The sequence below is a fragment of the Pseudochaenichthys georgianus genome, chromosome 21, assembly GCF_902827115.2.
Source record: "Pseudochaenichthys georgianus chromosome 21, fPseGeo1.2, whole genome shotgun sequence".
Taxonomy (NCBI): Eukaryota; Metazoa; Chordata; class Actinopteri; order Perciformes; family Channichthyidae; genus Pseudochaenichthys; species Pseudochaenichthys georgianus.
The window spans coordinates 28,901,585-28,926,286 of record NC_047523.1 but is presented as its reverse complement, the minus strand read 5'-3'; the positions used below and the strand labels follow the sequence as shown (position 1 = coordinate 28,926,286).

The window sequence follows — 24,702 nt, the reverse complement described above, 5'->3', positions numbered from 1 at the left end:
TGAAGTGCTCTGAGATGACTTGGTTAAGATCTTCACTGATGTGTTGATGTGTGACAACAATAAGACTTTTCTCTGAATTCAATTGTAACAACATGTGCATCAGATATATATATATGGACTCCCTCAATGGTGGCAAGCTTTACAGATTACACATTTGAGTTTTGAGAAGGATTAAGAGATATGCAGCCTACTCCTGCCGCTGCAAACAGTGAAGTCAGTGTTTGAGGGCAGATAAGCATCAACTATTGACCAAGCTTCACTGGAGGAAGCACATCTGTTATTAAACACATTTGTAAACCTTATTTTCATGAAAGGATCAAATCTGTGTGGCGATGAAGGCAGGATCATAAACTCAAACGACTGACATGTGTAACTGACAACTGTATTATCTTTTTAATTTAGACACGGCATCTATTGCACGTCTGTCTGTCCTGGGAGTGCTAAAGATGTGCACATGTAAGATATTACAACACTGTAAATCAATTCAGCTGTAAAATCATTTCACATTAAAAGTATGGGTCGATTATGAATGACTTGAGATTATTAAAACTATATTTAAGTGACTTGTATTGCTTATAATAATTCTTAATTTGCTGAATTTGCAACATCTCTGACTGGTACATTCACTCTGCTGCTGTTGGTGGGTACTGTATTTACAGACATTTTTCATTGAGTGAGGAATACAAATGTGTTTCTTAGAAATAAAGCTGAGATATTCTAAGACAGTCATGCAATTAGGAAACCAACGTTGCCTACGTGCTATAGTCTATGACGTCAACAGGTATCTTTCTTACAGCTTTTTACATGTCACAATAACATAAATTCAAACGCCATAGGCAAACTACACTAAAGTTGACATCCAAATACCCACAAAGTAATTTGAATATGTTTAAACATGGAGAAACGTTACTCTTTGGCATCACACTGAGGTCACATCAGTCCTCATGTGTTGTTGTGTTGTGGATCCACTTTGAAAAATCTATACATTCTAAAAAGTTGAATCCTTAAGCATTTCATGACAGCTTTAGAGAGTTGTAATGATGTGAATGTTGTGAAAAAATAATCACTTTTATATCCAAACGTTCCTTTATCACTGTCAGATAGTCTTTGCACTACGTGAGCCGCTAAAGATCTAACAGGAGGTCTTGCTTCTCTAACTTTGGGAGTAGCCTCCCTCTACTATGAGAAAATAAATGTTGCTGTCTGTTAGTAATGGATTGTATGTCTGGTTAAAATGTCTTCAAATAGCTTTTTTTGTTGCCTTTAGATGCCTTGTTTTTGTAAATGTTTTATCACCATTGCGTATATTTCCTTGAAGGAACAGATCATAATCTTGAGTTGGAATCAGTTTGCAGAACTCAATCATTTCTTGGAGACTGAATCAGACTCTCTGCTGTCTGACTACACCATTGTGCATGCTGTCTGAATGTCGGATTAATTGACCCAGTTGAAAATGCCTTTAGGTGTATGCATGCTTTCCATCCGCGTGTAGAGTCAGAAACATTTGAACCACTTAGACAAAATGTGGATGTTCTGTTCAGAGCACTGTGTGTGTGTGTGTCCCAGTGAAGATTGTTTGTGCTTCATGACTATTGACTGCCCATAACAGCTGATGTGTAGTAACAACTCAGTGATCGTAAAAAAGCATTTACAGGTGTGGCTTTCCTCTACTACTGAAGATAATAGATGATAAAGACATCTCTGTCGGTGTTGAGGTTAAAAAGCGAGAGACTCCGAGGAAGTAGATGCACAATAAGTCACACCCAATGGTTATTTTATTGAGACATGAAGTGTTGCCATGAATATTTGTGTTTCAAGGTAACACGGCTAATTTAACTCATTATAGACAAGGCTTATAAATCTTTAAGTGTGGCCTTTATAACCTTTGTCACAATTGTAGTTTAACTGCAGTTCTCTCTACATCAGTGCTTGAATTGGAATAAAAAAGGTGCCAGTACTCTAAATCAGCAACTGTTTCAAGTCAATTTATTTATGCAGCCCAAAAACAAGTATTTGGCTCAAAGTCATATAGTATATCCTATAATGCTGGTGGGTTTGTCTCTTTACTGTATATTTTAGAAAGGCTCACTGTACTTAAACAAAATGACTCAGGGTGCATCTGAGATTAGAGGGGGTGCAGGGGTAAAGTGCTATTTTTACAAGTGGGGAGTGGACCTGACACCCTCTAGGGGGGTCCGGGGGCATGCTCTCCCGGGAAGATTTTTTTTTTTTAATATTGATGTTAGATGCATCAATCTGGTGCACTTTGAGAGCAAAATGAAGAGATATATGGACACCTCTTAACATCCATATGAAACAACTGTAAACAGATTTACTTTTTTCTTTATGGATATAAAAGAAAGTAAAGCCTGACTGCCACTGGCGGCTGGTTAAATTAATCCTCGTCCCTGAGTACACTCACCATCTACCGGCAGTACCGGCATTTTGCCGGTACTCAGTGAGAAGTGCCGGTACCACATGGGTAAAAATCAGAAGTGCCGGTACTGCGTACCGGTGAATACCGGCCCAATTCAAGCACTGCTCTACATGATGCGTAATGCTGTTATATCTGACTGTCAGGATGTGCGAACAATCGTATTGATCACTTTTCTATACTTTAAGGAATATTCCGAACAAAAAGACTTAAAGGAATATTGTTGATAATGTTTCCGTTGATCGTCTAATAGATGAATGGTTTCTTATATGCAATCGAACTTAATGGCAAGCTGGAGGTTGTAAAAGAAACAAAAGCATTAAGTGTCATTATAGTCAGAGACATCATTACTAACAAGATAAAAACTGAGTGCTTTTTACACAGCCGACAATGGTCCTAAGCCTGGTCTAAAACAGCACCCCCACCCTGGTACTGGATCCTCAGGGAGAGGCTTTATTGTCTCAGAGGGGTTGAGTTTATTTGTTCATGTGTAGCTTAGTTTAAGTGCTCCTCCCTAATCCTAAATCCTTTAACTGTCATCAAAGATACACAGATGTTTTGTCGATGTACGTGCAATATTATACCTAACACAAAACACCCATTCTAACATCTGAGTGTGGTGTTAGCATGAATTCATATCTTTCAGTGTCTTGAGAAGTAGCAACAAGTAATTTGGTTAAAACCTTTATATATACAGTCTATGGTTAAAACACAGGTCGTTGAAACGTTTCTGAACTGCTTCTTAATTGAAGGAAGCCCCTAAAGGGATGCTAAAGTGATTAACAGAATTGAATTGAAAACATGACGTTACACAACTAGGAACAAATGGAGCGTGCTTTTGTTCGGTCCTTTTGAACATGTGATTGCAAGGTAGAGAGAAGTGAGCGGTCAGTAAGTGGTCCTCAATTCGCTTTTTATCGACTTGGAGCGTAGTTGCCGTGACGCATAATCACTTTCTGTTTGTCTTTTACCACAAATTAATCTTGAACCATCAGTCTACCTGTTTGAAATCAGATAGAAAATGCAATTAGCTCCTATTAGAGTACATGCTTTTATTTGATCAAGTGTGTTTTATTTTTATTTTACAGATGCAAATGGAGTATTTTAAAAAGCAACAACAAAGGGATTCAATGCAGATTAAAAAGCCATTTTAGATACTAATAATGATATGAATTATATCAATTTCCTGTTGTTTGTCTTGTCTTACCCCAGCTGATACTTCACTAAATCGACTGTTTTAATTTGTAAGGTATAATTGTAAATGTAAATTGTAAATCTGTAACCCTGTAAGGTGTCCTTGGGTGTTTTGAAAGGTGCCCCCCAAAAATAAATGTATATTATATATATATATTATTATGATGATTAACCTCTGTAAAATCAATATATCTTTGGTATATTTCTTTAGTTAATGTATGCTATACACTAACACCGCTTTTAAAATGCTGCAAGGGGGCCTTGAATGTATAGACTTGAATGTTAAGGTAATATATTGTGTATTGCTCATTTGCTACGCTTGGATTGACCTCAGTGTCATGGACAGAAACATGACATTTCAACAGTCTATGGGATGCATTATGTTGTTCATTACATAACATCTTTTGAGTCTACAGGGCACAGTTATGGTATATAAAGCATGTATACAAATGCATGTTTGTTGTCATGCTCTGCGGATCTTCGGCTCTCTGCGACCTGCACGACATTCAAGAATCAAAACAAATAAATACCAAAACTCTGAATTATATTTTGGCAAAAGTTGTATTGAGTTTATTGATTAATAATGAAGTTTCAAACACCAAAATAAAACCAATATTTCAAAAATAACTCAAATAATATTATTTATTTAAGGAGTCAGTTTTAACCTGGTTTACCCAATTAACTGAAAGCTGACCAATAGCACCAATACACCAAGGCACATTCCTTGTATGGCAAAACCAGAATGATGTGCCCGAATAACAAATCAGTACAGTGGTGGTTATATTTTACTTGATACTAAAGAGGCATTTTGCTGATAATTCTTCACATTGTTTTGCTGATACATTTTCTAAGTCAATATACTCTGAGTACATCTTCGCTGAAGGCAATCCTGATGCAAATGGGAAAATCTCTATCTGAAGTGGCAATGTCAGCTGAAGAGTTACAGCATGTTGGCCGAGTGGATAAATGGACGAGACACAAGGACAACGTTTTCTTTACCAAGTTATAACTCTGCTACACTCCTGACACATAATGTACTGAAATCATATTAACCCCGTGTGTTAATATGCTGTTTTTATATCTTGTATGTGATTCAGATGACACATTTCTGTGAAACTGAACATTTATTGTCAACTAGAGACTGCCATGACTGATTTGTAATTATTTTTCTTTCAGAAATATCATCAGTGCATGGCTGGACTGCTCGCCCCACCACATGGTGTGATGGAAAGCGGTTGTAGTGGTGACAGTAAGTAACCATCAATTACTTCTTAATAATTTCTGATTGGTTTAGGCTCAGCAAACACATATTTAGTTTATACATCTGGGTCAACTTTGTAAGTTATTGTTGTATTTACCTTCCCAGTATGGTTGATTTGAAGCCTTATCTGAACATTACATTTTATAAGATTGTTACAGGTTCTTCAGACAACATTTCACTGTAAAATACCAAAGTGCAGGTGCTCCCAAATGTTAAAATGTAGCAGTTGGTGCACATGGTTTGGTCAGATTTTAAGTGACAGTGTTACATCATCAGAAACAGGTAGAGCAGAGCATTTAGTTTAAGTGCAGCTGCTTTCATGTTGTACCAAGGTTTCAAGGTTTGTATGCAAATTGTATTCAAATGTAAAAATGTATTAAGATAGAGAACACTATGTACGGTTAATGTCCTCACTTTACTTTTTACAGTAACTCTTTTATTGTGTTTGTCTAATGAGATTTTACAATCTTTAGATAGTGTAATATAACACAGATCATCTTATTTTGTACATTATGTAATGGTACTGCTGTCCCCCTAACTGCATTACTACATTACTGTCTTTCATCCTTTTGCATTGTGATAAAGGCTGATACTTTTATTTATGCTTTTCTGTTGCAAGTTAACTCAATATTGACTTTGCTTTGCTGAAACAGAGCACTTAACCTGCTACAGAGTCATGTACCATAAGGAAGACAAAGAGCAGTGGGAAAATACAGAGTCTGTTGGCTTGCTGGTAGTATATTTCAATGTATTCATAAAGGTTGAACAGGTTTTAAAGAAAAAAATGTTTCTCTGGTTTATGTTCCAATCAAAGATGATTTGATTGACTAATGTAGCCTTTTGAGCTTCACTTTTAACATTGATGTGTCTACTTTAATATGATGTAACATGCCGTGGAGCAGCTTCTGTAAAAACAGGGCTCTTAGTATTTTTTGCAGTATACAGTACATTACTTAGGGGAATTACTGTATGTAATGTACGCATGGATGCACCAAGACAGAAGTCACACAAGCATCCAGCAGCTGGAGGCTGAGGCACTCTCCTGCACACTACAGTACATCCAGCCAAGCTTAGTGCTTCTGTAACGATAGTGCCAAGTCAAATAAATTAAACATACATTGAATAGTTTTCTTAGTTACAACCACGCTGAGCTTCTACAGCACTTTGGTGTTAACAGAAGGAGCTTTTAAAGTTGGCATTTTTTCATTCAGCCATGCATTCAGTGACACTCTGAGCACACTTGTTTTTCAGCCATTCAATAATACTAAACATTTCGCTCTCAACTCTCACATACTGAAACTGAATCTTATCTTTGCCTCCAAAATACATTTTTGATTTTTGTAATATCTTATCTTGGATTCACGTCTCACATGTAAAAACTGTATTTCTGTGGATGTCATGTCAATTCTTGTGACACTTGAATGAGTGGCGTGATGTTGGATGGACCACCAGTGTGGCAGCATCATAAATAACATGATTGACAGCTGAGCCTTTGAAAGACAAACAGACAAAAACAGATTCTTTACAGACCTGCAGCATATACATATAAATACTGAGTGTGAGAGAGGAAGGCATACAACACAAATACTGTCACAACAGAATGCCTTACACGTAAATGACAAAATACCTTCATTGCTTCCCGAAATGACCGGAGAACTACATTTGGTTTAATTTAGGGAACTCAAATTATTCTTTAAAGTTAGAAAAATACTATATTTGTTATTTTGCTTTGTACGTAATATTTACTTTGCTTTGTACTTACAACTCTACTACTGATTCCATTGCTAACAGATGGTCCTTTTATCAAAAAATAAACTTTCATCAGACTTTTGAAACTAGTTTTCTAACATTTGTATTACAGATTGTATTTTTCCCCAGCTTTTTCCATTATTAATTTCCTTTGATTATAGTGTGTCCAGTGGTGGTCAAAATGCTAACACATGTTATGAAACATAAAGTCGCAATACAAAATATTAACAGCAAAGAACATTCACAATTAACTTAAAGTAATAACGCAACGCAATGTAAACTAAGTATGCATGAGTTTTATTCCTGGATGTAAAGCCAGGGGTAATGTTACTCTTCAGCCATGTTCAACTTTCTATCTAATGTGTGGATTCTGTATCCTTTTTCCTGGTATCAGCAGTCCGAGAAGCACTTCTAAGAATAGTTGAGTTTCTCCCTCCGGATACAGAAGTGTCTGAGCAGCTTTGACTGATTATGCCTTTTGTCCTGAAGGGGAACTATACAAGTTTTAGGCTCCTAACACTGACCGTAACATGCCTTTGCTGTCAATGTACAGTCACAGCCAGAGTAATATATTCTAATAGCATTTTTATTCAATGAGAAATCTATAATTATTTAATGGTATTTTGTATGAATATAAATCGTTTTAAAAGTCATACTTCATATTTTATTTTTACATATCTTCTTCTGTTTTAAGTATGAATGTGTGTGGACCTGCATGGGCTCGGTACTGTCATCTCCTCAGGGGATACATTGAGAATAGTACACTCATGTCATTAATCTCTGTTAGTCACAGATCTTAAATCACTTGATGAATGTACTTTCTGTTTTTCCCACTAGGGATGCCGGACAAAGAGAACATAAGCAACAACTCATTTGTTCCAGTCTCCAAACATCAGACTAAGGTAGCTTGCAACATACACATCAATTACTCTTAATGGGCCCTCATCTGCTTTTTGGGGGTTTCCCTTTCCTGTAGTGTGTTACATAAGTTTGTGTGCATGTAAATGGTCTGCAATGGCTACAATCCCAAACATCCTTGTGTATCAATCATGCTTCTATTGGCTAGCGCTCCAACACATTGTATATGATAGGCTAAGAGGTGGGACATCTATAAGCGGTTGAACAATCACAACAGAGCTGGCCAGCTAACCAATCAGAGCAGACTGGGCTCTGGTTTCAGACGGAGGGTGAAAAGAGTTGCTGCAGCACAGGCAGTATGAGACCAATAAAGACCTTTTTGAACATTTAAGCATGGAGACGTGACACTATAGAGACACTAAATACAAATATGAACCTGAATCTCAGTTCTCAATGTTGTCTAAAGTTATGAAGGACAGAGCGAGTGGGATGATGCTGGTTAACTCTTGTATGTGTCAAGAATATAGTGTAGCAGATAGTGTGTCATTGAAACCTATAGCTAACTCATTGTGTGCTTCCTGATCCCCTGAAGAAATGGCATTCTTTGGCGTTTCTCTCTCAGATAGAGGATGGAAAAGAGTGTGGAATGTGAAGTTTATTTAAACCTCAACCTAAATATAAACAAGATGACTGGAGTTTTTGTCTCCATCCATAACAGTTCCTGTCCCACCTTTCTCCTGTTGTCGTTTCCTGACCACTGGGTTGAAAATGTGGCCCTTGTGCAGATTGATGTTGCTCTGTGGAGGACACAGAGTATAGTCACACCATGCGTGTTCTTTTGTTTGAAAACAGCTTGTTTTCTTTTTATGTAACAAATATATACTTAATTAATAAGTATGAAATAAGCTTCTTTGGGTGCTGAGTGGACTCATTTTCTTGTTAATAAATTATTAACTTTAAGCCGTCACATAAATGCACAAGTTGCTCTCTGAAGCACACAGAATGCACTTTAAATGTCACAGCCCTGCAGCCCCCCTCCCCCATGGCCCCAGTGGGGAAAAAACAAACGAAACAATAACACATTTCCATACAGTAATTCACAATAGTGGTGTCCCATTTAAGTAATTGAAGGCATCAATCAAGATGCTGGTAAAAGACTATTATTTTGACCATGAAGCAATATAGAAAGCTATAAGTTCAATTAGACTTGACGGCTAATGTCATCTGTGAGTCATACACCAGCAGTGAGAGGAAAACACTTGACTGCTGTTTCCTACAAAAACAACACTTTAATTTCAACCAATTTCAGTCTAATTTTCACTGTCATGATGTATTTAATTTAAATTCATCTTATATGTTCCTTTGTCTTATTTTGCAGAAGTCATTCATTGAAAGTCCAGCCAAATCCCACCTTAGATGCTTATCCCAGGTATTAAAGACCATCAACTTTCTGTATGTATAGGACACATAATAACCTTAATGTGGCAGGTACTGAGATCAAACTTCTTCTGTGCAGGTTCCCTCAGAGAAGATCCTGTGGGCGGGGAATATTCTCCGTAACGCCATCCTCTCCAGGGCGCCTCACATGATCCGAGACAGGAAGTACCATCTGAAGACGTACAGGTTAGCTGGCCTCTTTTAAAAAGTGTGGAAGATTGCATCATATATTCAATTGTATTCAATTCACTCCCCAAGGGTCCATGTGAGCAAAGAAAAACACAATCAAACGTAACACCTTTTATTTTCTATTTCTTTTATACAGAGATGGCAAAAGTACACACATCCTTTAGTCAAGTAGAAGTACAGATACTCGTGTTTAAAAATACTCCGGTAAAAGTAGAAGTACTGACTAAACTTCTTTACCCAAGTAAAAGTAAAGAAGTATGGGCTTCGAAATGTACTTAAGTAAAAAGTACCCATAACTAGCATCTGTTTTAAAGAGTAACTGACCTCCCTTTATATTAATAGAACAATAATGTCATTGTTAACTAATGAATGTTTCGATGCTGAACAACGGCAACATGACAAAGTTCTCATTGGTCCCTCTTCTTTAGAGAAGACCAGGAAATGATGGATACACGGATCGTGTTCAAATCAATAGGCACGCAATGACCAATACATAATAATGACCACGCCACCAAACACAGATTAAAACTAAAGTAACAAACCTGTTTTGAAAATGTAAGAAGTAGAAAGTACAGGTATTTGTGTTAAAACTGTAAGAAGTAAAAGTAAAAAGTAAAAAAAAATAAGTAGGGGAGTAAAGTACTGATACCAGAAATATGTACTTAAAGGTGGGGTAGGTAAGTTTGAGAAACCGGCTCGAGATACACTTGTTGTTATATTCCATGGAATGCTCTTAACATCCCGATAGCAATGAATATCTTAAGTGCTTTGACAAAAACGCCATTAAAAAACGTCATCAGTGGAAGCCGTAGTACTGTAAAAAGCACGACCAATCATCTGAGCCGGCCCGGCTAAAGTAACTGGATGGCCTGCCTGCCTGTCAGCCTTCCATCTGTGCACAAACTTATCTCGTGCCCTCATTGGTCATGTGCGCGTTCGTGTGTGTTGGAGGAGGGGCTCTGTAAGGAAGTGGCAGATTTCTTCCGGCTGTGTATTTTCAAATTCTAGCGCACTCGAGCTGGTTTCTCCAAAATGACCTACCCCACCTTTAAGTACAGTAACAAAGTATTTGTACTCCACTACTTCCCACCTCTGCTTTTATAATGCTAACATTTGATGGATGATCATACAGGCTCTTTTATGGCTTTTGGCAGCTTGGTAAACCAACAGACACAAAATAAAAAGCAGGGGAAAGAAGATTCAATTAATAACATCAGACAAAACATATTACATAACTGCCCTGCTCGTATACGATCTTATCTAGTCCTTTTCCTGTCTTTTCCAGGCAGTGTTGCGTGGGGACGGAGTTGGTTGACTGGCAAATGCAGCAGAGCTCATGCATCCACTCTCGTATTCAGGCTGTGGGCATGTGGCAGGTGCTGCTGGAAGAAGGTGTTCTCAACCATGGTGAGAGTCTGTGATGTGCCTGCACCACATGTACGTGTAACTGCATTAAAGCCCTGCTGCCCGTGTCTGTGTTGTTGTGCTTACAGTGGACCAAGAGCTGAGCTTCCAGGACAAGTACCTCTTCTATCGCTTCCTGGATGACGAGCAGGAAGACGCTCATCTACCCGACGAGGAAGAGATGAAGGAGAGCCAAGAGGAGCTGCAGGACACGCTGCTCCTCCTCTCGCAGATCGGACCGGACGCCCACATGAGGATGATTCTGAGGAAACAGTACTGCTATAAAGAAACCATTTCTAAAGCAATATTAAATAGCATTATTCATTGTGATGGTGTTATGATTTCATTTACATATTTCCTGTTTTCCAGTACGTCTGAAAGAGCGGCAGATGACTTGGAGATCATCTATGAAGAGCTGCTCCATATAAAGGCATTATCTCACCTATCCACCACGGTGAGTTTGTTGTCTTGGTTGGCCATATTAACCCTGTGGTCACTGTGCACACATTGCACCTTTCTTTTATGTCAGTAAAAATAAAGCTAAACTTCTCAGACTTGCTTTCATTAACGAGCAGAGTGAAGAAAACGATGCAAGTTGCAACCTTTGAAATTCATCTCATTGCCACTGGAAATCACTCTGATTGGAGGAAAGAGAAAGAAAGAAAGAGAAGTAATTGCTGAAAAGTGCAGGGCTTTTTTAATAGATTTGAACTCAGTCAATTTTAGGAAAGGTTCAGGTTATTGACTAGCTCTTTCTAGAAGCTCCCTGTTGCACTATAAGTAAAATGAATTTGTGTTAATATTGATCTTCCCGAGCAATAAATCTGTCTCCTCCGCAGGTAAAGAGAGAGCTGGCAGGAGTGCTGATCTTTGAGTCTCATGCGAAGGCAGGAACAGTGTGTAAGTAATGCAGTACAACAAGTGGTGTGACCTCTTTAAACTGCTGATGCCAAACACTTAACTTTACCTTTAGAAACTTTATTGTCCAAAGAGCTCAAAACTCAGGCTACCCCTGAAGTATATCGAACATTTGTATAGTATCCACAATGTGGAAAATAGTCTTCGGCTTCACTGAGATCAACATGAATTACAAGTAAGATTAACACATTGGGAGAGCTTAGTGTTTAATCATAGGCAATAAAATACAGTTCAATAGGCCTACAAGTAGAACATGAAAAACATAATATGAAATATAATTCATCATTACTTTTTGTAGAGATCATTAATCAGAGTTTAACTGATTAAATCTAACAATTCCAAGAATATAATCTACTACGACTACTAATGCTGTGTTTCTTTTCTCTCTCAGTGTTCAGTCAGGGGGAGGAGGGCACATCATGGTACATTATTTTGAAGGGCTCAGTCAACGTTGTCATCTATGGGAAAGTAGGTATTTCTCCAGATGAGTTCACATTATTCCTAAATCAGTCCCATGATGATGTAGATCGGACCAGGTCATTGATTCATTGGTCAGAAACTGATCAGTTCTCTGTGTCTCAGGGTGTTGTTTGCACTCTTCATGAGGGAGACGACTTTGGGAAGCTCGCTCTGGTTAATGACGCCCCCCGCGCTGCCTCCATTGTCCTGCGAGAGGACAACTGTCACTTCCTGAGAGTCGACAAGGAAGACTTCAACAGGATTTTGAGGGTGAGTTTCTGTTTAAAAGCTAGTGATGCTTTTTACAGTAAGATTTAAAGAAGCTCTATCGCCCTCTGTTGGCAGAAACGCAGCAATGCAGCAATGAACTCTGTTTAATGTGTTCTTTGAGATACAGTAGCGCTCTGCACCCATTTGCTAAGTATTTCAAATATGAAACCCTTTTGGTAAATACTTATGTTACTTAAAGCAATTGATACAAAAAACAGGTGTGTTGGTAGTCAACAGTTAACTTACATCTGGGCATTATGACTGCATCGTGTTCAGTTCCATATACAGAAGCAGAGATTTCACAGTATGAACTGTGATGTAAATGAAGGAGATTTGTCATCAGGTCTGTAGAGAAATTAGGAATATTTCAACAAAGAAAACAAATACCTCCAAATAACTCCATTAACTCAATTTTATCAAGATTTGTTTCATTGTTTGGATGCATGTAAAACTTTTTTTTCAAGAATTCAGATAATATTCAAGGTCATTTTGGGGGTGAGGTATTCCTTTAAGACTCAACCGTTGGCATTGTTGCATTGTTGCCTTGTCAGGAGTTTTGGCTAAGCCTCCTGTTTGCTGAGGTGAGCGTGGTTGTGTGCTGACGGGACACCGGACAGGCCAACTCTCCCCTCTGCTCAGTGACCAGAGTCTCTGCAGCAGGGAAATTACAGTTAGACTTAGAGAGCAGAGACTAGTCAAGATTCTCTGGACATTTTAGATGATTGTGCGATGTTGTAAAATGTGTAAACATTCAGTTAATGACGTGCTATTCTGTGAGTTGTGGAAGAGACGAGTCATATTCACTGACACTGAAATGGGCTCAAATAAAACAACACAACCTTCCAGTGGGTTGTAAACATTACGGTTGTTTATTGTCAATTGATTCTACAAAGCTTTAGGCTCTACAAAGCTTTAGGCTCATACTGTTTATTAGAAGACATTATTCATGTGTGTGTGTGTGTGTGTGTGTGTGTGTGTGTGTGTGTGTGTGTGTGTGTGTGTGTGTGTGTGTGTGTGTGTGTGTGTGTGTGTGTGTGTGTGTGTGTGTGTGTGTGTGTGTGTGTGTGTGTGTGTGTGTGTGTGTGTGTGTGTGTGTGTGTGTGTGTGTGTGTGTGTGTGTGTGTGTGTGTGTGTGTGTGTGTGTGTGTGTGTGTGTGTGTGTGTGTGTGTGTGTGTGTGTGTGTGTGTGTGTGTGTGTGTGTGTGTAGGATGTGGAGGCCAACACGGTGCGTCTGAAGGAGCACGGTCAGGATGTTCTGGTGTTAGAGAAGAATCACGGTCGCACCTCCAGCCACGGGGCCTCGTCCTCCCATTACAAGTAAATGTACCCATAATCTACTGCACTGCACCTCACACAGGTTTAAATGCATATTATATTATTCAATCATAACCTATAATTAAAACAAATGAATTTCCCAAATTGGAACCAATAAAGTATCTATCTATCTATCTATCTATCTATCTATCTATCTATCTATCTATCTATCTATCTATCTACACTGAACAAAAATGTCTGGGGGGTCCGAAAACCAGTCAGTATCTGGTGTGAGGGGTAGTGGTAGGGGTAGGGTTAGGGTAATATTGTGAATCGAGTGGCCCATGGTGGTGGTGGGGTTATGGTATGGGCAGGTGTATGTTATGGACGACGAACACAGGCCACTCGATTCACAACATTACCCTAACCCTAACCCTAACCCTACCCCTCACACCAGATACTGACTGGTTTTCGGACCCGCCCAGACCCCCCAATAAAGCAAAAATGCACGTTTCAGAGTGGCCTTTTATTGTGGCCAGCCTAAGGCACACCTGTGCAATAATCATGCTGTCTAATCAGCATCTTGATATGCCACACCTGTGAGGTGGGATGGATTATCTCGGCAAAGGAGAAGTGCTCAGATCACAGATTTTTTCAGATTTGTGAACAATATTTGAGAGTTATTTTGTGTATATAGAAAATGTTTTAGATCTTTGAGTTCATCTCATGAAAAATGGGAGCAAAAACAAAAGTGTTGCGTTTATATTTTTGTTCAGTGTATCTATCTATCTATCTCTAATGTAGGAGTTAAATGTTGGAGCTGGTAAAGGTTGGGCTATTTGTAATTGCTTTATATTCTGCAGTGTAGCCTCATTTATCTCAATATATTTTTTGGTTGATAATAATGAATAGTTATCATATCAATCTAAAATGTAATTAATAACCTAATTTAGCAAAAACAAGGAGTAGAGGAAATAGTACAGTGGTACCATTTTGAGATCTAATTGAGTGAAAGTAAAAATACATGGAAATACTCATTTTTTTGCTGAATTACAGTACTTGAGTACATGTTCTTAGTTAAGTTATACAACTGTTACCTACAGGGTTATTACGGTCATTAAAAACCTGGAAAAGTCATGGAAATTCAAAATGCTAATTCCAGGCCCTGGAAAAGTTATGGAAAAAAATATTTTTCCCAACATTTTGGAAAAGTACCTAACAGAATCTGAAATTATAAGAGGCCAATCTTTGGCTACACAAATCAGACTTTCATTGTTGGGTTACGCGTTTTCATGAGATGTATTGAGAATAAGAAAAAACAATCAATCAAAAATACTTTATTTATCCCACGGGGAAATTAGGGTTTTGACAGTTATAGATATAATATATATAATTAAAAACACTGAGAGTGAATGCTAAACTCTATCAGTCAGGGTGACTGGCAGATGAAAAGGATTTCCGAGTTGTGGGCAGCTCAAACACAGCAATCCCTTGCTCCGCAGCCAACAAGCGTTTTCTTAATAGAGGCATCTGTCACTGCACCGCGGCCGCCGTAATATAGAGAGACACATTAATGGTAATGGTGGCCCTGGCTCCTAGGGGAAAAAGGAGGCCTGGCAAGTCACAATTACTTGTCCGGGGTCGCCCTCTAATCAACTCGGCTCCTCACACATGAGAGTGTCAAGACTGCGGGGAAGACACAGCATGTCTTATGCAGCTCCCTCTTGTGATGCTGTTATCAAGTAATGAAAACAACCGAGGATGGGCTCTGTTGATTCTCCTTCACGGAGAAGATGCCCCTACATTTTTATTTTCTCTCATCCCAGACTCCCCTTAATCTTCAGCCGAGGCCAAGAACCCTGTGATTGTAAATAGGATTCTTATCAAATGAAGCAATCACAGACACACGTTGAAGTAAGACGAATCACTCGAGGGCCATGCAGTTGTCGCAGAGCATTAGGAGCCAGTGTTTCTTGATTAGTGAAGGGTGTGTTTTATCCTGTGTTGCTACAGATACAAGGTGATGTCGGGGACTCCGGAGAAGATTTTGGAGCACCTCCTCGAGATGATACGATTGGATTCACAATTCTCAGAGTCAGGTACTGTTCTGCATGCAACCTTCAGCGTGTCACATTAGCGCTATCTAATACAAAATATATATGAAGATAATTTACTGTGAAGGGTTTTCTTTTATGCAGCATCTCTGGCTCAGTTTCTCTCCTCTGCTGCTCTGCACTGACCTGTTTGTTCTCATCTATAATTAGCCACATGTCACAGGGCTGATCTAATTACTCTCGCTTGTGTGGACACATATGGTTATCATTTGCCTGCAGAGGTGACAGAGACCGTGCCATGTAGGATCAAGGCCTGACGGCTCTGGATGCTCTTTGATCTGCAGGGGCAGAGTCCGGCAGTGGCTCAGTCAGTAGGGGCTTGGACTGTGAGCCGTAGGGTCGCCGGTTCAAGTCCACGACCAGACCTAAACATGGAGTGTGGACTGCTACTTGGAGAGGTCCCAGTTCACCTCCTGCCCTGACGTGGTGCCCTTGAGCAAGGCACCGGACAACCCCCTTCCCCCCTCACTCCCATTGCTCTCCGGGCGCTGTGCAACAGCTGCCCACTGCTCCTAGTACTAGACTCCTGGTACAAGGATGGGTTAAAAGCAGAGAACACATTTCACTGTGTGTGCTGTGTGCTCTGCATGTGACCATTAAAGAGGGTTTCATCCCTCCCAATATATATATATATATTTAAAAAAAAAGGGGTTTGATATATCTTTCTTTCTGTCACAGACGCTGCCTTAGAGGACTTTGTGCTCATGCACTGTGTCTTCATCCCAAACACGCAGCTATGTCCGGTGTTGTCGGCACACTATCCTTTTTTTGTGGTTACAGTAAATGTGAAACTCAGCTGAAAAACACTTCCTACTATGCACCACTTGCATTGTTTGTACCTTTAACTGCTGTGCACCTACCACGCTCAGGCCTTACAGGGCTCTGATCAGGAGAAGCTGGACTACACACTGAACAACAAGCGCAGGGTGATCCGCCTGGTGATGCAGTGGGCGGCTGTCCACGGAGACCAGCTGCAGCAGGAGGACGTCCCTGTGGCCTTCCTGGAGGTCAGCATGTAGATATCAGCAACACTTTAACCACTGTTATAACTGCTGACATTGGTACAGTGTGATAGAAATAATAAACAGTGTGATAAGGCATTCAGTGTTTCTGTTATACATTTCTATTTCTATTTCTGTGATAGTCTATGATGTTGAAGAACAACAATATGTAGTTTCTTTTTTTAATTTCTGATTCGGGGTCACATCATATTTGTATAGCTTTTTGCTCAGTTAACAGTTGAATCTCTTTTAGTGACCCAAAAATAGCTTTCAAAGAGAAATAAAACTCTGGATTCAGGGTTTCAATGTATTTATTCATTATATATTTGTCAAACTCTTCAAGTAAAACAACTGTGCATTAAAAGCAATTTAAATAGAATTGTCAAATGCATTTAGGGAGGTCAAATAGGGAATAATACCAAACAAGTTTTTACACCCCATGATTGTTATAAATGCGTTGAGGTAAAGCAAATCAACTTTTGGTTTATGATGTGAATCCAGATGTGAAACTGAATTTATCAGCGATTAATATATTTTAAAAGGTCAATCATGTATTGAACATTTGTTTAATTCAGAGTTTGTTGTGTTTTCCTGCAGGAGTTTCTCGTGGCGGTATCTAATGATGCCGAGTCGATTCCAGCCCTCAGGGATCAACTAGCAGAACTGGAGAGAAGGTTAAAGCGACAGTAAGTCAGGTTTTTTAGATACATTTACTTAAGGATTCATTTGTATATTAAAAAAGATACATACCTTAAGCTTAATCACATGTCTTTTTTTCACATTGTAGCACTGAAGATGCCAGTGTCTCTCAGAAAAAGGTAAGAAACCAACTCTCTTTTGTTTGAATTCATGTGTAGATTTTGTTGAATTGTGCAAACAATGTAATTATGCCTGAATCTGTTCTACTTTACAGCACAAAGTCTTACTGCGGCAGTTCAGTATGGGAGATGAGAAGCTTCAGAAGCGCCAGCCCATCAAGAGTATCGATGAAAGTGAGTAAAGGAAACGTCTCCACAAATACAATGTAATGCATGTAAAATGTGGACTAAGGATCTGAAATAGTTTGTTGTTGATACAAACTACTGTCTGTCATTGTTACTGTATATCTATTTGCGATTTGAAACCTTTATTTAGCCATTTTATGTTCCTTGAATGAGACACTCACACCTGTTTGGTTTCTGAAATGTACCTGCTATCTGTTACTGATTTGCACATCAAACTACACACCTGGTTCTGTCAGCAGAATGGATATCCTTGTATAGTGGATTTAATTTCTGCAGAAGAGGAAATGCATCATTGCTGTCCTTTTTATTTATTTGCCTCAACAATCACACTATGACGACCATTGCCAATGAGTCACAACCTCTTAAACTACTTTATTTCAAAAGAATAGCAAAGATTAGAGTACAAATATTTGTTCTCATAAATCATCTTATGACACTCAGATCTACTCGGTAACCCCTACATTTGGAATTGTTGCAATAATCTCAACATTGCCACATTCTCCTTTCCTTTCTTGCTGACACTCCCATATTTGCTCTGATTCATGCCCGCAGTTCTGCTCAAAGTTTACTGCTGTGACCACACCTACACGACTATCCGTGTCCCTGTGGCCGCCTCAGTCAGTGAGGTCATCGGTGCCGTGGCCGACAAGCTGGGGTCAGCGGAGGACCTGCTGCTGGTCAGCCTCAGTTCTGCAGGAGGTGAGAGCGCCAGCAGCTACATGCTAATCAAACGACTGGAGAGGGGAGAGCCCCCAAGCAGGCCAATATACTAATAAATCCCCTGAGTGGGACATTAGCAGCCTGCTGTGGACTGTGAATGACTGCTAGTGGGTGCTACAATGGCCTTCAAAGCAGCTTGAAAAAAAACCAACCTGAGCTCCGTTTTTCGCCTGACATTCAGCATGAGGTGGCTGAGCCTTGCTGTAGTGATGTTCCATCGTGTTTGACAGAAACTGTAATGCAGCTCTTACTCAACTTCCTTATCAAATGCAAGCAAGCAGATGCAGCTCATATATTGTATCTCTAACCATTGAACCTTGGATTTTCAAGGACAAAAGTCGAGGCCACCTCAGTTTTCACAGACAAGAGCAACAGTTACAGCTACAAGATAGTGTTATGTTATCATATAATGGAACAGTATAAGATGTTGTCAAATACAATACCTAAACTATATTTTTAGAAACTTAAAAAAACAGTTGCAGACAAAGTATATCTTGCAGTATATTTTGAGCCTAATCAGCATAAACATCAGCATTCTAACTATTTCCTAATACAAGTATTTACAAGCTGATGTTTAAAAGATGCAATGTTAATCATGTTCACCACACTGTTTAGTGTGTTTGCATGTTAACATTTGCTGATTAGCACTAAACGGAGGTTGATATGAATTACATCATTTGGGGGAGCAGATGGTAAGTGTACAAATGTACAATAAAAAGGTTTAAAATGTAAACTAATCTTAGGAAAATTAATCCAGAGGGGAACATGTCAACCTCATGTTGGCGCTAAAGAAAAAGTAATCGGATTGACAAAGTCTGTAGGTTTCATCCTGAGGGAACCATGAATGTCTGTCCAAAATAATGAATATGTTTAATAGTTATTAAGATATTACAACCGCCATCAATGTAAGGTGCAAACCATCACACTGAAATGTTACATAGCTAAAAAAGGCAGCAGAGAATCCTCACTGTCATATTATTTTGTTACGACCCTCTTGTGTCTTTCGTGTTGTCTTATAAAGGGAGCTAACGTTACATTGAACATGTTTTAAACCTTTGTGTTTTTTGTTCTACAGAGAAAGTCATCTTCAAGCCCAATGATGTGTCAGTGTTCTCCACGCTCAGCGTAAACGGACGGCTGTTTGTGTGCCGGAGGGATCAGTTGGATTCTTTGGTGGGTTAATCTCTAATTACACAGCACATTGTCATCACATAGAAGAGGGATCAGTGAAACTCAGGCATGGCTGTACATCTCTGAAAACGGTTGCTGCACACTTTTTTGACATTATAAACTGTAAGTATCCACGCTCTTGAATCCAAATAGCTTTTAAGCAACCTGGTGAATGTATTGATTATTGGATATTTACAATGTATTATTTGTTAAGTCAAACTACAGTATTTACCCTTATCAGCGGCTTACTGCATTTTTGTCTTGTCATTTTAACATTGTGATGTATTTCGGCTCATGTTGATGTCACACCTCTGTGGTTCTATCCATCGTCTTTAAATTGTCAAACTCATGAAACATTAGATTACATGATTATAAAACATAAAAGGCTGTTTTTTCTTTTTTCCAGACCCCTCTACCTGAACAGGATGGTTCCTCTACAGCGCTGTTGGCTGGTTTTGAGTTAATGAGCTCTAAGGATGTAGCTTACCACATGACTTCCTATGATTGGGAGCTTTTTCACTGTGTCCACGAGGTATGACCAGATGCCATCGGCAGAACTGATTGATTAATAGAACACGTTTGTAATATTATAGAAATAATTAAAGTTAATAAATGATAATGTTTTCTTTGATGTCTTACAGCTTGAACTCATCTACCACACGTTTGGGAGGCAAAACGTCAAGAAGACCACGGTGAACCTGGACCTGTTCCTGAGGAGGTTTAATGAGATTCAGTTTTGGGTGATCACAGAGGTGTGTCTGTGTTCTCAGCTCAGCAAGAGGGTGCAGCTTCTCAAGAAGTTCATCAAGATTGCTGCCCAGTAAGTGGACCTTGTTTCAGTGTCTTAATACATCCCTTTGACCCAGCTTGTAATTTAGTTTTTTCACTACTTTAACATACCTTTTCATTTTTCCTTTCAAAGCTGCAAGGAATACAGAAACCTGAACGCCTTCTTTGCTATCATTATGGGACTGAGTAACCCAGCAGTGTGCAGATTGAGTCAGACCTGGGAGGTGGGTACCTGTCCGTGTCAAAATTATTCTTAACCAAACTGCAATCTAACCTTTTAATATAATCTTTCCACAGAAACTCCCAAGCAAATTCAAGAAGTTTTACGGGGAATTTGAAAACTTTATGGTAATTTGAAACGACTCACTTACTTTCTTTGAGCTGTAGTGTTTTTGTCACAAATCACCCCATCTTGCAATGTCAGCTGGTCAAGTGCGGGTCTCGCCTCTTCATGCTCGGCCTGATCGTGATGGATCTGTTTAACACGGCGACGGCAGATCTCAGAACAGTGTGATTGTTTCCACAGGACCCGTCCAGGAACCACCGGGCGTACCGACTGACAGTTTCCAAACTGGAGCCTCCCATCATTCCCTTCATGCCGCTGCTGATCAAAGGTCAGAGTTGTTTATTAGATGACCCGTTTATTTTTAAGTCAATATAATTTGAACCTTTGCCACCTTTGTTGTTGAAATGCTTTTTCACCAGCTTTAACCGTCTCAACAATTGGTCTTTTCCAGACATGACATTTACTCATGAGGGCAACAAGACATTTATCGACAGTTTGGTCAATTTTGAGAAAATGGTGAGGCTCTGAAGGTGCACATTATTGTCTCACAGTTGCTGTAAATGTCTATTTTTTTAGCCATTCACTTAACTGCTGATATCTGTTGCTGATTATAGCTCTTTGTCTTTCAGCGGATGATCGCTAACACGGTGAAGATAGTGAGATACTGCCGGAGCCAACCGTTCAGTGAGTGTGCATCCAATAGTTTTATTTTGTAGCGAGAACAAATGGGAATACCAACATTTTTGATGATGTATTTAAATGAGACTGTAGTTTTTTCTGATGATTCTTTTCATTTCTACTCATTCTTTCAATTAATTAAGGCCCAGATTCACCTCTGGCCAGCAAGAGCCACCCAGAAGTTCGCACTTACGTACGTCAGCTCAACGTGATCGACAACCAAAGGACGCTAACTCAGCTCTCTCATGGACTTGAGCCTCGCAGGTCTTGAAACCACTCAGGGACAGAAATGTTACACCCTGATGCTGCTTTACTCATGACATGCGCTTACATTGGGATGGATTCACTCTAAAACAGGCATTTGCATGAAGAGGACCTAATGACGTATCAGATAATGAGATATTGTTTCAGAAAGCCTTTTATCACAGTGAGCTTTAACAACGGTGATTGTTGGTGGCCTCATATCACTGTGCTGCACCATCTTATCTAAGTCAAACAACAGCAACAATTTAAGGAATTACCAGGCATGGGGAGGGGTGCCATTCATCAGATTAACATTTCAGACGTAAACACTATGTGACGCTTATGCTTTAAATATGCAAAGTCTTGATATTCCTGATATTCAGTTGTTTCGTATCTTTTGTATCAAACAATATTTATATAAGTTTGTGAGAATCTGTGTTGTAAACTGTAAACAAATATTTATTTTGAAGTAAGCATGCAAAAAGTTGTGATGATTGTTTGCTTTTTTATTCATGTCAGCACATTTCTCTTTGGAGTTACAGTAAATGTCTGAAAACCTTTTGAGTGCTGAAAGTATTAAATATTTTAGATGTACTTGTGCGTTGTACAATCTTTCATTGTGTTGTTTTGCCGATTCATAAATTCATCATTCCGTATACCATAAGAGTTTCTAAACCTCTCAGACTTGTTTAGTTAGTGCCATTCAGGTTTGTCCAATACATTATCGCCTGAGGATTGAGGAGGAGAGGATGTACAATATTTGGAGCAATAGAATAAGAGAAACCACCAATCAGAAGTCAGTATCTGTCCTTTCCTGGATTTTGCTCTTTTTCAATTAACCTTACACATTTTGTACATTATGTTGTCAAATAAATTAAGTGAGTAAGTGGAAGGAATATAACATTTTCCTCTAACATGAAGTTGAGTAGTATAAATTACAGTAGTATTAAATGGAAATGCCAAATTAAAGTACAAGTGGGCCTGGGAATTTGTATCTAGTCTGTGCAAATTGTCAGAAAGTTTAATATAAAATGTCAGCATGAAAAGCAACATTACATTTGGCTGTCAAATTAATTTAAAAGAGGAAAAAAGTAGAATATCAACTTATGCAATATAATAATAGAGTATAATAAATTCATCTTTACTAATTTAAAGAACAAGTACACATTGTAGATAGAGATAGATAGGTACTTTATTGATCCCAAATTGGGAAATTATTTAGTTGCAGCAGCAAAATGTACAGGCATTACAATCTTTAAAGGTGTAAGAAAGTATAAACATAATAAAATGAAGTAAAATAACAATTTAAAACAATAAACAGCTGTTAATATCTACAGTATAAAGGACATGAACCACAAGAATACTCAAGTTACCTGAGTTAAGTAACAGTTTAATTTAATGAGTTACTCTGCACGACTGGGCTTTATATAAATAAACCAAATCTGGGAAGTACATCTCATGTGTGCTTACAATGCCTCAGTTCAATTTGCAGCTTTACTGCAAAAAGTAGGCTTTTTAGCAGGTGTATTTTTCCTTAAGGTACACCGTTTAAAAGAGGACAACAAAACCAAATGCCATGGAGGCAGGGGCGGACTGGGACCGGCCCACTTCGGTACCGCCGGCCCACGCGGTGCCGCAAGTAGGCTAAATACTGCTAGTAAATTGTCGACGGGGGGGGGGGGGTGCTAGTGCTAGTGATTTACCGCAGAGGTAGACATTAAGGGTAACATTGACTTGTATTATCACTGGCCCCACCATTGTAACCACTGGCCCGGAGCATTCGTCCAAAAACAAATCGACTAATAATGAAGAAAATTAACACATTTGTTGCAATAGTAATTTATGCACTAACTACATTACTACTTGTACTACAACATTTGAATCATCAGTTCTTCCTCATTTTCCTCAATTGTTCATATTTGGTTTATTAAAATAATGATATTGTGGTCATTGTTAAAAAATGTCTGCTATTATTATGAGATTATTATTTGTAATGCACTTTCTGCCTTCCTGTCATTAGGAGTTAGACATGTAATGGCTATAGATTAGATCCTTCATTATCCTAAACTGCTGGGACATTTCGCCAATACCTTTATATTGTCTACTCTTCACTTACTTGTCAGCATAGGTCGGCATTGATGTACAGAGCCGACAGAAGACCATGTTTATATTGGCATCATATTGAGATGTGCAGCCAGTGACGCGTCCTGAAACCAGGAAGTAAGCTGCTGGTTCCCTCGACAAGGGTTTTGGAAAATAGCTGGAAATAAGGTCTGTGGAAAACAAACCCGTTTGATAAATGCACGTTTTGTTCAGCCGGATAATCTCCACATGTCTACCCTACTTTTATAATTTTCGAATCATAAATCTAATCGATAGATTATAAAAGGGTTTTAGGACGCGTCACTGCACCACTAGAAGCCAACTCCATCGATCAAGCTGAAACTTTCTCTCCCTCTTCTTCTCATGATCCCTGTCACTCCTCCGGTGACTTTCTTTTATTTGAAGATTGTTTTTTGCCCGGCGCTTGGCCGGTTACCGCTGGTATTAAAAACATTTTGGCGAAATAGTAAAGGAGCGCGCTGCCGCTCACGGGAGCCTGCTTGCGCTGCACTCCGCAGCAAACAGCTGTTTGCTTTTCACCCAACAACGACAACCGACTCACGGAACGCTATGTTGTAGCGTTGATAAACAAACCAATTTAACTAAATTGCTAGTCAAAATACCAATACCACAGGACAATATTTTTAAAGCAATATTTTTAGTGGCCCGAGCGGGCAAGTGGAAAGTACGTTATGCTGGCCCGGGGTGTCTAAATAGTGCTTCCGGGCCAGCGGGCCATTTAATATCGATCCCTGCCGGTTACCGGGCGGCCCACATCGTCCGACCGGCCCACTTCAGTACCGGCCCATCGGGATTCGTCCCGAACGTCCCGATGGCCAGTCCGCCCCTGCATGGAGGAGATAACATTTGACAAGAACAACATATATGCACGCAGTCCCAGAGCATTCCAACGAACTATAAAGCATTTAACCCTTGTGTTTGGGTCTCCCGTGACCCGTTTCAAGTTAAAATGATATAATAACTACGCTCTAGGTCGGCATTGATGTACAGAGCCGTTTTTTTTATCGGAAGGCTTCATGATATCCTCCACAGCAGCTATATAAACACTACAAAACTGATTTTGACACTTTTAGCCAAGTCTGAAGGTCTCTAAAAAAAGTGTATAATTTCATTTGGTGTTCGGGTCTGGGGAAGACCGGAAGACC

General features: G+C 39.2%; 1 protein-coding gene across 1 annotated transcript in view; it reads left to right on the top strand.

Moving 5' to 3' along the window:
• Positions 1 to 22,027, top strand: part of rapgef4a (Rap guanine nucleotide exchange factor 4a) — a 37,541-nt gene extending 15,514 nt beyond the window's left edge. The window contains exons 5-31 of the mRNA XM_034110551.1: positions 4,805 to 4,877; positions 7,476 to 7,540; positions 8,875 to 8,925; positions 9,013 to 9,119; positions 10,408 to 10,529; positions 10,616 to 10,799; positions 10,896 to 10,980; positions 11,366 to 11,426; positions 11,836 to 11,912; positions 12,027 to 12,173; positions 13,382 to 13,491; positions 15,442 to 15,527; positions 16,221 to 16,299; positions 16,399 to 16,549; positions 17,141 to 17,229; positions 17,331 to 17,361; positions 17,457 to 17,535; positions 18,100 to 18,246; positions 19,343 to 19,440; positions 19,844 to 19,969; positions 20,079 to 20,257; positions 20,360 to 20,450; positions 20,524 to 20,574; positions 20,753 to 20,840; positions 20,964 to 21,028; positions 21,142 to 21,196; positions 21,334 to 22,027. Coding sequence (XP_033966442.1) covers positions 4,805 to 4,877; positions 7,476 to 7,540; positions 8,875 to 8,925; positions 9,013 to 9,119; positions 10,408 to 10,529; positions 10,616 to 10,799; positions 10,896 to 10,980; positions 11,366 to 11,426; positions 11,836 to 11,912; positions 12,027 to 12,173; positions 13,382 to 13,491; positions 15,442 to 15,527; positions 16,221 to 16,299; positions 16,399 to 16,549; positions 17,141 to 17,229; positions 17,331 to 17,361; positions 17,457 to 17,535; positions 18,100 to 18,246; positions 19,343 to 19,440; positions 19,844 to 19,969; positions 20,079 to 20,257; positions 20,360 to 20,450; positions 20,524 to 20,574; positions 20,753 to 20,840; positions 20,964 to 21,028; positions 21,142 to 21,196; positions 21,334 to 21,461 — 2,625 coding nt within the window. The 3' untranslated portion in view covers positions 21,462 to 22,027. The remainder of the gene's footprint in view (positions 1 to 4,804; positions 4,878 to 7,475; positions 7,541 to 8,874; positions 8,926 to 9,012; positions 9,120 to 10,407; positions 10,530 to 10,615; positions 10,800 to 10,895; positions 10,981 to 11,365; positions 11,427 to 11,835; positions 11,913 to 12,026; positions 12,174 to 13,381; positions 13,492 to 15,441; positions 15,528 to 16,220; positions 16,300 to 16,398; positions 16,550 to 17,140; positions 17,230 to 17,330; positions 17,362 to 17,456; positions 17,536 to 18,099; positions 18,247 to 19,342; positions 19,441 to 19,843; positions 19,970 to 20,078; positions 20,258 to 20,359; positions 20,451 to 20,523; positions 20,575 to 20,752; positions 20,841 to 20,963; positions 21,029 to 21,141; positions 21,197 to 21,333) is intronic.
• Positions 22,028 to 24,702: the final 2,675 nt, after the last annotated feature.